Source organism: Salvelinus fontinalis, chromosome 1, assembly GCF_029448725.1.
Source record: "Salvelinus fontinalis isolate EN_2023a chromosome 1, ASM2944872v1, whole genome shotgun sequence".
Classification (NCBI taxonomy): domain Eukaryota; kingdom Metazoa; phylum Chordata; class Actinopteri; order Salmoniformes; family Salmonidae; genus Salvelinus; species Salvelinus fontinalis.
Genome location: NC_074665.1, coordinates 6,594,426 through 6,609,949, shown reverse-complemented (window position 1 = coordinate 6,609,949; position 15,524 = coordinate 6,594,426). Strand labels below are relative to the sequence as shown.

At 40.4% G+C, this 15,524-nt stretch overlaps 1 protein-coding gene across 1 annotated transcript in view; it reads left to right on the top strand.

The window, feature by feature from the left end:
- LOC129868179 (cofilin-2-like) overlaps window positions 1–14,859 on the top strand; it is a 37,017-nt gene extending 22,158 nt beyond the window's left edge. Inside the window, exons 3-6 of the mRNA XM_055941953.1 lie at window positions 5,796–5,954; window positions 6,510–6,649; window positions 9,862–9,938; window positions 14,057–14,859. Coding sequence (XP_055797928.1) covers window positions 5,796–5,954; window positions 6,510–6,649; window positions 9,862–9,938; window positions 14,057–14,172 — 492 coding nt within the window. The 3' untranslated portion in view covers window positions 14,173–14,859. The remainder of the gene's footprint in view (window positions 1–5,795; window positions 5,955–6,509; window positions 6,650–9,861; window positions 9,939–14,056) is intronic.
- The last annotated feature ends 665 nt before the right edge of the window (window positions 14,860–15,524 follow it).

Sequence of the window (15,524 nt, the reverse complement as noted above, 5' to 3'; positions counted from 1 at the left end):
TTCTTCTTCTCTCCTTTGTGACGTTGTATTCTTCTTCTTCTTCTCTCATTTGTGACCGTTGTATTCTTCTTCTTATTCTCTCATTTGTGACCGTTGTATTCTTCTTCTTATTCTCTCATTTGTGAACGTTGTATTCTTCTTCTTATTCTCTCATTTGTGACCGTTGTATTCTTCTTCTTCTTCTATCCTTTGTGACCGTTGTATTCTTCTTCTCTCCTTTGTGACCGTTGTATTCTTCTTCTTCTTCTCTCATTTGTGACCGTTGTATTCTTCTTCTTCTTCTCTTCTTTGTGAACGTTGTATTCTTCTCTTCTTTGTGACCGTTGTATTCTTCTTCTTCTTCTCTCCTTTGTGACCGTTGTATTCTTCTTCTCTCCTTTGTGACTGTTGTATTCTTCTTCTTCTTCTCTCCTTTGTGACCGTTGTCTTCTTCTTCTTCTCTTCTTTGTGACCGTTGTATTCTTCTTCTTTTTCTCTTCTTCTTTGTGAACGTTGTATTCTTCTTCTCTTCTTTGTGACCGTTGTATTCTTCTTCTTCTTCTCTCCTTTGTGACCGTTGTATTCTTCTTCTCTCCTTTGTGACCGTTGTATTCTTCTTCTCTCCTTTGTGACCGTTGTATTCTTCTTCTTCTTCTCTCCTTTGTGACGTTGTATTCTTCTTCTTCTTCTCTCCTTTGTGACGTTGTATTCTTCTTCTTCTTCTCTCATTTGTGACCGTTGTATTCTTCTTCTTATTCTCTCATTTGTGAACGTTGTATTCTTCTTCTTATTCTCTCATTTGTGACCGTTGTATTCTTCTTCTTCTTCTTCTCTCATTTGTGACCGTTGTATTCTTCTTCTTCTTCTTCTCTCATTTGTGACCGTTGTATTCTTCTTCTCTCCTTTGTGACCGTTGTATTCTTCTTCTTCTTCTCTCATTTGTGACGTTGTATTCTTCTTCTTATTCTCTCATTTGTGACCGTTGTATTCTTCTTCTTATTCTCTCATTTGTGACCGTTGTATTCTTCTTCTCTCCTTTGTGACCGTTGTATTCTTCTTCTCTCCTTTGTGACCGTTGTATTCTTCTTCTTCTTCTCTCATTTGTGACCGTTGTATTCTTCTTCTTATTCTCTCATTTGTGACCGTTGTATTCTTCTTCTTCTTCTATCCTTTGTGACCGTTGTATTCTTCTTCTCTCCTTTGTGACCGTTGTATTCTTCTTCTTCTTCTCTCATTTGTGACCGTTGTATTCTTCTTCTTCTTCTTCTCTCATTTGTGACCGTTGTATTCTTCTTCTTCTTCTTCTCTCATTTGTGACCGTTGTATTCTTCTTCTTCTCTCATTTGTGACCGTTGTATTCTTCTTCTTCTTCTTCTCTCATTTGTGACCGTTGTATTCTTCTTCTTCTCTCATTTGTGACCGTTGTATTCTTCTTCTTCTCTCATTTGTGACCGTTGTATTCTTCTTCTCTCCTTTGTGACCGTTGTATTCTTCTTCTCTCATTTGTGACCGTTGTATTCTTCTTCTTATTCTCTCCTTTGTGACCGTTGTATTCTTCTTCTCTCATTTGTGACCGTTGTATTCTTCTTCTTATTCTCTCATTTGTGACCGTTGTATTCTTCTTCTCTCCTTTGTGACCGTTGTATTCTTCTTCTTCTCCTTTGTGACCGTTGTATTCTTCTTCTTCTCCTTTGTGACCATTGTCTTCTTCTTCTCTCCTTTGTGACTGTTGTATTCTTCTTCTTCTCTCATTTGTGACCGTTGTATTCTTCTTCTTCTCTCATTTGTGACCGTTGTATTCTTCTTCTCTCCTTTGTGACCGTTGTATTCTTCTTCTCTCATTTGTGACCGTTGTATTCTTCTTCTTATTCTCTCCTTTGTGACCGTTGTATTCTTCTTCTCTCATTTGTGACCGTTGTATTCTTCTTCTTATTCTCTCATTTGTGACCGTTGTATTCTTCTTCTCTCCTTTGTGACCGTTGTATTCTTCTTCTTCTCCTTTGTGACCGTTGTATTCTTCTTCTTCTCCTTTGTGACCATTGTCTTCTTCTTCTCTCCTTTGTGACTGTTGTATTCTTCTTCTTCTCTCCTTTGTGACCGTTGTATTCTTCTTCTCTTCTTTGTGACCGTTGTATTCTTCTTCTCTTCTTTGTGAACGTTGTATTCTTCTTCTCTTCTTTGTGACCGTTGTATTCTTCTTCTCTCCTTTGTGACCGTTGTATTCTTCTTCTTCTTCTCTCCTTTGTGACCGTTGTATTCTTCTTCTTCTTCTCTTCTTTGTGACTGTTGTATTCTTTTTCTTCTTCTCTCCTTTGTGACCGTTGTATTCTTCTTCTCTCCTTTGTGACCGTTGTATTCTTCTTCTCTCCTTTGTGACCGTTGTATTCTTCTTCTCTCCTTTGTGACCGTTGTATTCTTCTTCTCTTCTTTGTGAACGTTGTATTCTTCTTCTCTTCTTTGTGACCGTTGTATTCTTCTTCTTTTTCTCTCATTTGTGACCGTTGTATTCTTCTTCTCTCATTTGTGACCGTTGTATTCTTCTTCTCTCCTTTGTGACCGTTGTATTCTTCTTCTCTCCTTTGTGACCGTTGTATTCTTCTTCTCTCCTTTGTGACCGTTGTATTCTTCTTCTTCTTCTCTCATTTGTGACCGTTGTATTCTTCTTCTTATTCTCTCATTTGTGACCGTTGTATTCTTCTTCTTCTTCTTCTCTCATTTGTGACCGTTGTATTCTTCTTCTTCTTCTTCTCTCATTTGTGACCGTTGTATTCTTCTTCTCTCCTTTGTGACCGTTGTATTCTTCTTCTTCTTCTCTCATTTGTGACGTTGTATTCTTCTTCTTATTCTCTCATTTGTGACCGTTGTATTCTTCTTCTTATTCTCTCATTTGTGACCGTTGTATTCTTCTTCTCTCCTTTGTGACCGTTGTATTCTTCTTCTCTCCTTTGTGACCGTTGTATTCTTCTTCTCTCCTTTGTGACCGTTGTATTCTTCTTCTCTCCTTTGTGACCGTTGTATTCTTCTTCTCTCCTTTGTGACCGTTGTATTCTTCTTCTCTCCTTTGTGACCGTTGTATTCTTCTTCTCTCCTTTGTGACCGTTGTATTCTTCTTCTCTCCTTTGTGACCGTTGTATTCTTCTTCTCTCCTTTGTGACCGTTGTATTCTTCTTCTCTCCTTTGTGACCGTTGTATTCTTCTTCTCTCCTTTGTGACCGTTGTATTCTTCTTCTCTCCTTTGTGACCGTTGTACTCTTCTTCTCTCCTTTGTGACCGTTGTACTCTTCTTCTCTCCTTTGTGACCGTTGTACTCTTCTTCTCTCCTTTGTGACCGTTGTATTCTTCTTCTCTCCTTTGTGACGTTGTATTCTTCTTCTTCTTCTCTCATTTGTGACCGTTGTATTCTTCTTCTTATTCTCTCATTTGTGACCGTTGTATTCTTCTTCTTCTTCTTCTCTTCTTTGTGGCCGTTGTATTCTTCTTCTTCTTCTTCTCTTCTTTGTGGCCGTTGTATTCTTCTTCTCTCCTTTGTGACCGTTGTATTCTTCTTCTTATTCTCTCATTTGTGAACGTTGTATTCTTCTTCTTCTTCTCTCATTTGTGACGTTGTATTCTTCTTCTTCTTCTATCCTTTGTGACCGTTGTATTCTTCTTCTTCTTCTTCTTCTCTCATTTGTGACTGTTGTATTCTTCTTCTTCTTCTTCTCTTCTTTGTGACCGTTGTATTCTTCTTCTCTCCTTTGTGACCGTTGTATTCTTCTTCTCTCCTTTGTGACCGTTGTATTCTTCTTCTCTCCTTTGTGACCGTTGTATTCTTCTTCTTCTTCTCTCCTTTGTGACGTTGTATTCTTCTTCTTATTCTCTCATTTGTGACCGTTGTATTCTTCTTCTTATTCTCTCATTTGTGAACGTTGTATTCTTCTTCTTCTTCTCTCATTTGTGACGTTGTATTCTTCTTCTTCTTCTCTCATTTGTGACCGTTGTATTCTTCTTCTTATTCTCTCATTTGTGAACGTTGTATTCTTCTTCTTATTCTCTCATTTGTGACCGTTGTATTCTTCTTCTTCTTCTATCCTTTGTGACCGTTGTATTCTTCTTCTTCTTCTTCTCTCATTTGTGACTGTTGTATTCTTCTTCTTCTTCTTCTCTTCTTTGTGACCGTTGTATTCTTCTTCTCTCCTTTGTGACCGTTGTATTCTTCTTCTCTCCTTTGTGACCGTTGTATTCTTCTTCTCTCCTTTGTGACCGTTGTATTCTTCTTCTCCCCTTTGTGACTGTTGTATTCTTCTTCTTCTTCTTCTCTTCTTTGTGACCGTTGTATTCTTCTTCTCTCCTTTGTGACCGTTGTATTCTTCTTCTCTCCTTTGTGACTGTTGTATTCTTCTTCTTCTTCTCTCCTTTGTGACCGTTGTATTCTTCTCTTCTTTGTGACCGTTGTATTCTTCTTCTCTCCTTTGTGACCGTTGTATTATTCTTCTTCTTCTCTCATTTGTGACCGTTGTATTCTTCTTCTTCTTCTCTCATTTGTGACCGTTGTATTCTTCTTCTTCTTCTCTCTTTTGTGACCGTTGTATTCTTCTTCTCTCCTTTGTGACGTTGTATTCTTCTTCTTCTTCTCTCATTTGTGACCGTTGTATTCTTCTTCTTATTCTCTCATTTGTGACCGTTGTATTCTTCTTCTTCTTCTTCTCTCATTTGTGACCGTTGTATTCTTCTTCTTCTTCTCTCATTTGTGACCGTTGTATTCTTCTTCTCTCCTTTGTGACCGTTGTATTCGTCTTCTTCTTCTTCTCTCCTTTGTGACCGTTGTATTCTTCTTCTCTCCTTTGTGACTGTTGTATTCTTCTTCTTCTTCTCTCCTTTGTGACCGTTGTATTCTTCTTCTCTTCTTTGTGACCGTTGTATTCTTCTTCTCTCCTTTGTGACCGTTGTATTCTTCTTCTTCTTCTCTCATTTGTGACCGTTGTATTCTTCTTCTTCTTCTCTCATTTGTGACCGTTGTATTCTTCTTCTTCTTCTCTCATTTGTGACCGTTGTATTCTTCTTCTTCTTCTCTCTTTTGTGACCGTTGTATTCTTCTTCTCTCCTTTGTGACGTTGTATTCTTCTTCTTCTTCTCTCATTTGTGACCGTTGTATTCTTCTTCTTCTTCTTCTCTCATTTGTGACCGTTGTATTCTTCTTCTTCTTCTTCTCTCATTTGTGACCGTTGTATTCTTCTTCTTCTTCTTCTCTCATTTGTGACCGTTGTATTCTTCTTCTTCTTCTTCTCTCATTTGTGACCGTTGTATTCTTCTTCTTCTTCTTCTCTCATTTGTGACCGTTGTATTCTTCTTCTTCTTCTCTCCTTTGTGACCGTTGTATTCTTCTTCTTCTTCTCTCCTTTGTGACCGTTGTATTCTTCTTCTTCTCTCATTTGTGACCGTTGTATTCTTCTTCTCTCCTTTGTGACCGTTGTATTCTTCTTCTTCTTCTCTCATTTGTGACGTTGTATTCTTCTTCTTCTTCTCTCATTTGTGACCGTTGTATTCTTCTTCTTATTCTCTCATTTGTGACCGTTGTATTCTTATTCTCTCATTTGTGACCGTTGTATTCTTCTTCTCTCCTTTGTGACCGTTGTATTCTTCTTCTCTCCTTTGTGACCGTTGTATTCTTCTTCTTCTTCTTCTTCTCTTCTTTGTGACCGTTGTCGTCTTCTTCTCTCCTTTGTGACCGTTGTATTCTTCTTCTCTCCTTTGTGACCGTTGTATTCTTCTTCTTCTTCTTCTCTCCTTTGTGACCGTTGTATTCTTCTTCTTCTTCTTCTCTCCTTTGTGACCAGGCCTCTGGAATAGCGGTCCACGATGATGTCGTTCACACATTTGACAAGATCAGAGTTCGCCTCCAGGGGGCTGACAAGCAGGAGCAGCTGAAGCTGGTGCTCTTCAAGATCAGCGACGACGGGAAATGTATCATCGTGGACAAGGACAAATGCCTGAAGGTCAGAGGAGCCATATAATAATATATGTCATTTAGCAGACACTTTTTTTTTAATCCAAAGCATCATTTTTTTTTACGTATGGCTGGTCCCGGGAATCGAACTCACTGTCCAGGCATTGCACGCCCCGTGCTCTACCAACTCAGATCCAGAGGACCGCATAGTTAGGCATTCTAAGCTTTTCTTAAATGTATCTTTCCTCAATTCCTTGCATCCTCTCTCCTCGCTTCTTTCTCCCAAAAAATTTAGATGTAGAAGAAGGTCCAAGGAAGAATTTAAGGGCTTGTGTCCTAAATATCTAATTTGTTATCTTATTCTAGACATTCACATACACACAGCATTGTTTAAAACTCTGAACGTTTTATAATGTAATTGGGAGCTAACGTGGTTGCCATAGAATCATGTCACGTAAATGCATTCAAATACAGAAACCACAATGTCCAAGCTTTCCTTACTTTTATTACTATTAGGGGTTGTAACATGAGCATCTAGATAAAAAAAAAAAAAAATTAAACACTATATAATTGCTGTTAATTAATCAATTACCGATCAATGAAGGTCAAGGACCTGAACGGGGAGGAGGACGTGTTCAGGAAGATCGTCAACATGATGCCGACGGAGGACTGCCGCTATGCCCTGTACGACTGCTCCTGGGAGAGCAAGGACAGCCCCAAAGAGGACCTGGTCTTCATCATGTGGTACGTTGGACCATAGAGTTAGAATAACATGGGTTTATAGAGTTAGAATAGCATGGGTTTATAGAGTTAGAATAGCATGGGTTTATAGAGTTAGAATAGCATGGGTTTATAGAGTTAGAATAACATGGGTTTATAGAGTTAGAATAACATGGGTTTATAGAGTTAGAATAACATGGGTTTATAGAGTTAGAATAACATGGGTTTATAGAGTTAGAATAGCATGGGTTTATAGAGTTAGAATAGCATGGGTTTATAGAGTTAGAATAGCATGGGTTTATAGAGTTAGAATAGCATGGGTTTATAGAGTTAGAATAACATGGGTTTATAGAGTTAGAATAACATGGGTTTATAGAGTTAGAATAACATGGGTTTATAGAGTTAGAATAACATGGGTTTATAGAGTTAGAATAACATGGGTTTATAGAGTTAGAATAACATGGGTTTATAGAGTTAGAATAGCATGGGTTTATAGAGTTAGAATAGCATGGGTTTATAGAGTTAGAATAACATGGGTTTATAGAGTTAGAATAACATGGGTTTATAGAGTTAGAATAGCATGGGTTTATAGAGTTAGAATAGCATGGGTTTATAGAGTTAGAATAACATGGGTTTATAGAGTTAGAATAACATGGGTTTATAGAGTTAGAATAACATGGGTTTATAGAGTTAGAATAGCATGGGTTTATAGAGTTAGAATAGCATGGGTTTATAGAGTTAGAATAGCATGGGTTTATAGAGTTAGAATAGCATGGGTTTATAGAGTTAGAATAACATGGGTTTATAGAGTTAGAATAACATGGGTTTATAGAGTTAGAATAACATGGGTTTATAGAGTTAGAATAACATGGGTTTATAGAGTTAGAATAGCATGGGTTTATAGAGTTAGAATAGCATGGGTTTATAGAGTTAGAATAGCATGGGTTTATAGAGTTAGAATAGCATGGGTTTATAGAGTTAGAATAACATGGGTTTATAGAGTTAGAATAACATGGGTTTATAGAGTTAGAATAACATGGGTTTATAGAGTTAGAATAACATGGGTTTATAGAGTTAGAATAACATGGGTTTATAGAGTTAGAATAACATGGGTTTATAGAGTTAGAATAACATGGGTTTATAGAGTTAGAATAGCATGGGTTTATAGAGTTAGAATAGCATGGGTTTATAGAGTTAGAATAGCATGGGTTTATAGAGTTAGAATAACATGGGTTTATAGAGTTAGAATAGCATGGGTTTATAGAGTTAGAATAGCATGGGTTTATAGAGTTAGAATAGCATGGGTTTATAGAGTTAGAATAACATGGGTTTATAGAGTTAGAATAACATGGGTTTATAGAGTTAGAATAACATGGGTTTATAGAGTTAGAATAACATGGGTTTATAGAGTTAGAATAACATGGGTTTATAGAGTTAGAATAACATGGGTTTATAGAGTTAGAATAACATGGGTTTATAGAGTTAGAATAACATGGGTTTATAGAGTTAGAATAGCATGGGTTTATAGAGTTAGAATAGCATGGGTTTATAGAGTTAGAATAACATGGGTTTATAGAGTTAGAATAGCATGGGTTTATAGAGTTAGAATAACATGGGTTTATAGAGTTAGAATAACATGGGTTTATAGAGTTAGAATAACATGGGTTTATAGAGTTAGAATAACATGGGTTTATAGAGTTAGAATAACATGGGTTTATAGCGTTAGAATAACATGGGTTTATAGAGTTAGAATAGCATGGGTTTATAGAGTTAGAATAGCATGGGTTTATAGAGTTAGAATAGCATGGGTTTATAGAGTTAGAATAGCATGGGTTTATAGAGTTAGAATAGCATGGGTTTATAGAGTTAGAATAACATGGGTTTATAGAGTTAGAATAACATGGGTTTATAGAGTTAGAATAACATGGGTTTATAGAGTTAGAATAGCATGGGTTTATAGAGTTAGAATAACATGGGTTTATAGAGTTAGAATAACATGGGTTTATAGAGTTAGAATAGCATGGGTTTATAGAGTTAGAATAGCATGGGTTTATAGAGTTAGAATAGCATGGGTTTATAGAGTTAGAATAACATGGGTTTATAGAGTTAGAATAACATGGGTTTATAGAGTTAGAATAACATGGGTTTATAGAGTTAGAATAACATGGGTTTATAGAGTTAGAATAGCTTGGGTTTATAGAGTTAGAATAGCATGGGTTTATAGAGTTAGAATAGCATGGGTTTATAGAGTTAGAATAGCATGGGTTTATAGAGTTAGAATAGCATGGGTTTATAGAGTTAGAATAGCATGGGTTTATAGAGTTAGAATAGCATGGGTTTATAGAGTTAGAATAGCATGGGTTTATAGAGTTAGAATAACATGGGTTTATAGAGTTAGAATAGCATGGGTTTATAGAGTTAGAATAGCATGGGTTTATAGAGTTAGAATAACATGGGTTTATAGAGTTAGAATAACATGGGTTTATAGAGTTAGAATAACATGGGTTTATAGAGTTAGAATAACATGGGTTTATAGAGTTAGAATAACATGGGTTTATAGAGTTAGAATAACATGGGTTTATAGAGTTAGAATAACATGGGTTTATAGAGTTAGAATAACATGGGTTTATAGAGTTAGAATAACATGGGTTTATAGAGTTAGAATAACATGGGTTTATAGAGTTAGAATAACATGGGTTTATAGAGTTAGAATAGCATGGGTTTATAGAGTTAGAATAACATGGGTTTATAGAGTTAGAATAACATGGGTTTATAGAGTTAGAATAACATGGGTTTATAGAGTTAGAATAACATGGGTTTATAGAGTTAGAATAACATGGGTTTATAGAGTTAGAATAACATGGGTTTATAGAGTTAGAATAACATGGGTTTATAGAGTTAGAATAACATGGGTTTATAGAGTTAGAATAACATGGGTTTATAGAGTTAGAATAGCATGGGTTTATAGAGTTAGAATAACATGGGTTTATAGAGTTAGAATAACTACGTTAGAATAACTATCCCTGTACGACTGCTCCTGCGAGAGCAAGTACGGCCACAAGGAAGGTGATAGGTGGAAATAGAAATAAAAGGACATGTACTCTACACCGTACATACCACTACCATGTCAGCCATTTTGAGTGGAGGGAGTGAGAGAGAGAGGATTTGGACATTGACTCAAGGCAGAATGTTTGGGAGTCCTTTCTAAATGTAATATTCTTCTGTTTGAATTGCAGGGCTCCAGAACACTCAACTATTAAAAAGAAAATGAAATACGCCAGCTCAAAGCAATACATTAAAGCAAAGTTCCAAGGTAAGAGTTTGGGTAGGCTCAGTTCTGCTTTAACACTTTCATCCAATCACCTTTCCAGCATCAGGGGGGGATATGCTCATTAGGTACCAAATGGAATAAAATGGACTGAAACAGGGAGAGATTACATGGACTTGTCCAATAAGATACTCTCATTTTCAAACGCCGCCTATTGCATGCTAGAATCGGCAGTTTGCTACATCCATTTTGGGATTTATAGATGAATCATTATTGATTCTTGAAAAATCTAATGTCTAAATACGTCATGAGCTTAGTTCAACTGTCGTTCAAAGTAGCGTGTCCAGAACATTTTGAATGGGGTGGCCAAGACAGGGTACAGACCCAGTTCAGGGGGACCAGAACATTTTGAATGGGGTGGCCAAGACAGGGTACAGACCCAGTTCAGTGGGGCCAGAACATTTTGAATGGGGTGGCCAAGGTGGGGTATAGACCCAGTTCAGTGGGGACCAGAACATTTTGAATGGGGTGGACAAGGTGGGGTATAGACCCAGTTCAGGGGGACCAGAACATTTTGGTGGATTTTTTTTCTTCTTCTATATTATTAGAATGGTTCAACACATGAAATTCTCCAGATTAGGTTTGGTACATTTCCCTGTTCAAGTCAATCATAAATCAATTCCAAAAGTCTTGTTACAGGGTTTGCATTCGGTAAATTCACTTGAAAGTGCCATTCAGAGTGCCAATTATACTGTGATATATTTGTGGGTCTCTATGTTTTTAAGGGGGACCTCCTATGTAAAAATGTATTGGCTTTTATAGTAAAGATGTGTAAATGTTTTGAACTTTGAATGTGTCACGAACACAACCAGTCATGAAGTTTTCATCTGATTGTGAAAAACAAATCACTTCAAAAGTAGGTTAAGTAGGTTATCTGCAGAAGTCCAGCATCTGAACAGTCCAGCATCTGAACAGTCCAGCATCTGAACAGTCCAGCATCTGAACAGTCCAGCATCTGAACAGTCCAGCATCTGAACAGTCCAGCATCCCGACAGTGCAGCATCCCGACAGCCCAGCATCCCGACAGCCCAGCATCCCGACAGCCCAGCATCCCGACAGCCCAGCATCCCGACAGCCCAGCATCCCGACAGCCCAGCATCCCGACAGCGCAGCATCCCAACAGTCCAGCATCCCAACAGTCCAGCATCCCAACAGCCCAGCATCCCAACAGCCCAGCATCCCAACAGCCCAGCATCCCAACAGCCCAGCATCCCAACAGCCCAGCATCCCAGCAGCCCAGCATCCCAACAGCCCAGCATCCCAACAGCCCAGCATCCCAACAGTCCAGCATCCCAACAGCGCAGCATCCCAACAGCCCAGCATCCGAACAGTCCAGCATCCCAACAGCCCAGCATCCCAACAGCCCAGCATCCCAACAGCCCAGCATCCCAACAGCCCAGCATCCCAACAGCCCAGCATCCCAACAGTCCAGCATCCCAACAGCGCAGCATCCCAACAGCCCAGCATCCGAACAGTCCAGCATCCCAACAGCCCAGCATCCCAACAGTCCCGCATCTGTACAGTCCCGCATCTGTACAGTCCAGCATCCCAACAGCCCAGCATCCCAACAGCCCAGCATCCCAACAGCGCAGCATCCCAACAGCCCAGCATCCCAACAGCCCAGCATCCCAACAGCCCAGCATCCCAACAGCCCAGCATCCCAACAGCCCAGCATCCCAACAGCCCAGCATCCCAACAGCCCAGCATCCCAACAGCCCAGCATCCCAACAGTCCAGCATCCCAACAGCCCAGCATCCCAACAGCCCAGCATCCCAACAGCCCAGCATCCCAACAGTCCAGCATCCCAACAGTCCAGCATCCCAACAGTCCAGCATCCCAACAGTCCAGCATCCCAACAGCGCAGCATCCCAACAGCGCAGCATCCCAACAGCGCAGCATCCCAACAGCGCAGCATCCCAACAGCGCAGCATCCCAACAGCGCAGCATCCCAACAGCCCAGCATCCCAACAGCCCAGCATCCCAACAGTCCAGCATCCCAACAGTCCAGCATCCCAACAGTCCAGCATCCCAACAGCCCAGCATCCCAACAGCCCAGCATCCCAACAGCCCAGCATCCCAACAGTCCAGCATCCCAACAGCGCAGCATCCCAACAGTGCACCCATCATTTCAATGGAAAAGGACATGATTTACAAACACTATCTATAATGACATTCAGCCTACAAAGTGGTGTGTATTCATGAATGCCAAGGGAAACCGGGCTTCCACCACCAAAACAATTAGAATAACGTTGCATTCGTGTTTTATCCGTGTTTCATCATTTTCCTTCAATTCTCAAGAGGCAGGATCTATTTCACCAGAGAAAGCATTCGAATGAGGCAAATGGCCTCCCTCTGTCTTAGTGTCTGTGGCCCGTGGATCTGATGCTGTCTGGCCCAAAATAATAACGACGGATACGTAGGCCGCACATACTAAGACAGAGGGGCACTCTACTAAGACAGAGGGGCACTCTACTAAGACAGAGGGGCACTCTACTAAGACAGAGGGGCACTCTACTAAGACAGAGGGGCACTCTACTAAGACAGAGGGGCACTCTACTAAGACAGAGGGGCACTCTACTAAGACAGAGGGGCACTCTACTAAGACAGAGGGGCACTCTACTAAGACAGAGGGGCACTCTACTAAGACAGAGGGGCACTCTACTAAGACAGAGGGGCACTCTACTAAGACAGAGGGGCACTCTACTAAGACAGAGGGGCACTCTACTAAGACAGAGGGGCACTCTACTAAGACAGAGGGGCACTCTACTAAGACAGAGGGGCACTCTACTAAGACAGAGGGGCACTCTACTAAGACAGAGGGGCACTCTACTAAGACAGAGGGGCACTCTACTAAGACAGAGGGGCACTCTACTAAGACAGAGGGGCACTCTACTAAGACAGAGGGGCACTCTACTAAGACAGAGGGGCACTCTACTAAGACAGAGGGGCACTCTACTAAGACAGAGGGGCACTCTACTAAGACAGAGGGGCACTCTACTAAGACAGAGGGGCACTCTACTAAGACAGAGGGGCACTCTACTAAGACAGAGGGGCACTCTACTAAGACAGAGGGGCACTCTACTAAGACAGAGGGGCACTCTACTAAGACAGAGGGGCACTCTACTAAGACAGAGGGGCACTCTACTAAGACAGAGGGGCACTCTACTAAGACAGAGGGGCACTCTACTAAGACAGAGGGGCACTCTACTAAGACAGAGGGGCACTCTACTAAGACAGAGGGGCACTCTACTAAGACAGAGGGGCACTCTACTAAGACAGAGGGGCACTCTACTAAGACAGAGGGGCACTCTACTAAGACAGAGGGGCACTCTACTAAGACAGAGGGGCACTCTACTAAGACAGAGGGGCACTCTACTAAGACAGAGGGGCACTCTACTAAGACAGAGGGGCACTCTACTAAGACAGAGGGGCACTCTACGGGGAGATTGATAAGTCTTGCTGTCGCTACGCGTCTTGGTCAAAATGATCAATATATTTAGAGACAACCTATCAGATCTCAGAATTTCCGTGGGGGGGGGGGGGGGGGCACTGGAGTGGCCAATCAGATTCCAGGAGGACCCCACCCCGGGCCACCACCTGGACATGCCACTGGTCATATCCCATCAGACCCCTAAAAAATATCTTTGCTTTACTCCAATGTTTGTCAACAACGTAAATGTAAACAAACCATGTATAGCTTCAAAACATGAATAAAACTATCATTTTGATATCATGTATGGTTAGAATTTGAGTGGTTACATTTCTCCATGCCTTTTACTCAAAACAGAGGCGGGGTTACCCCTTTTTTATTGTTTCAAGTGTTTCAAGTGCGGATTCTAGCGGACAGTAGCCTGATGAATGACACAGAAATGACAAATGGCCTGAGGTGGTCTAGTAGTCTAAGCCAGGTCCTCCAGAACAGACACACTGCTGCAGCATGGGTTACGAATCCAGCCCACTGATATGTCCAATCACTCTCCTCTATTTTTAATCTTCAATTAAACCGAAACTAAAAAAATGTGAGGAGTGGGATTCCCTTAAAAAAAAAAAAAAAAAAAAAAGAGAAATTGACTGACTGGCTCGTGTTCTCGTGTGTTTCACAGGTCTGAAGTTTGAGTGGCAGGTGAACGACATGTCCGACGCCAAAGACAGCTCTGTGTTCATCGATAAACTGGGAGGGAGAGGAGTCGTAAAGAAACTGGAGGGGAAAGACGTCTAAGGTCCCCTGACTCCTGACGCCGCCCGTACAACATGGAATCAAAACCAGACATGGGTTCTAATACTAATCGAAATCCTTCCGATTCTTTCAGCGTTTGCTTAAGCCTGTCAGGTGGGCTTTTAAAAAATAATAAAAACAAGTTTGGGACTTTTCTAATACTTCCGTTGCAACAAGTTCAATCAAGTATTTGAGTTCGAATAGTGTGTGTGAACACAGGTCTGGTCAAAACACCAATACAAAAGCAGCCCACTTCCTGTGTGTCCAATTGATCTGTCCATCAACAGAGTATTGTAATTGATTTGGTCTTTATTAAAAAAAACTCCCTTGGTCAAATGGCAGATTAGTAATAAAATAGCTACTCATATAGTTGATAAATGTCATACTTTTTTCCCCCAGACATAACTGCTTCATGATTTATACAAATGAACATGTATTTTCTTGTAGCTTTGGATCCTAAGATCATCCTTGAATGGGCTTTTATTTTTGTTGGTATCATGTGTCTATTGACTCTGTTCCAGACCAATCATCTGATACGATTTCAATCATATTATTCATGTACCTTCCTTGTTTGCTGATGTTTTGTTGAAACTTCAAAAATGTCTTGTTAAAAAAAGGAAGATACCTCTGCAGAATGTTGATGGCAGAAGCTCCACCACTATAATAAAGAGAAACTGAATTTCCTGTATACTCCCCTGGTCTGTGTCTGTTTGTCTGTCTGTGTCTCTGTCTCTGTCTGTGTCTCTGTCTGTCTGTCTGTGCAGTATTCCATTTGATATCACAGAGATTGGCAGTAAGGTTTGCATTATTGTCCGGGGCAATTGTCAACAGAGCAGTCGGGCAAGTTAAGCCTGGTCTGTTGCTTCTGGTGTTGTACTTTGTATTCCATGTTATTGAGAAGCTTCTTCGGAACACAGAACACTTTATTGTATGAAAATACAGTGTTTTCCACGAGCACATGGAGTAGTCAGTCAAATAGAACAAGTAGCTAGCCAGGATCCCCCCGAGATGCTAAACAAGCTCAATTTTGGTGGCCTATAGTACATTCTAATGTCTTGATTCAGTCCAAAATACTTCCAAATTATTGAATACTAGTGAGTTTACCTCCCAAATTGGAAAAATGTGTTGTGGTTTTTTGTTTACAATTTAAATTAATGAAAATGTATGAATTCAGTGTATTGTTGGGATATCGTCTAGGCCCTCCATACACAACTGGCGCACCGCGGACCGGATCCGGACCCAGAACGGGGTCAATACAGACCGCAGGTCCCCCCCCAAAATACAAAATGTGTATATATATATATAAATAAAAGATTTACTCGCTCTGGCTTCGACCCCTGGTATCATATAAACAC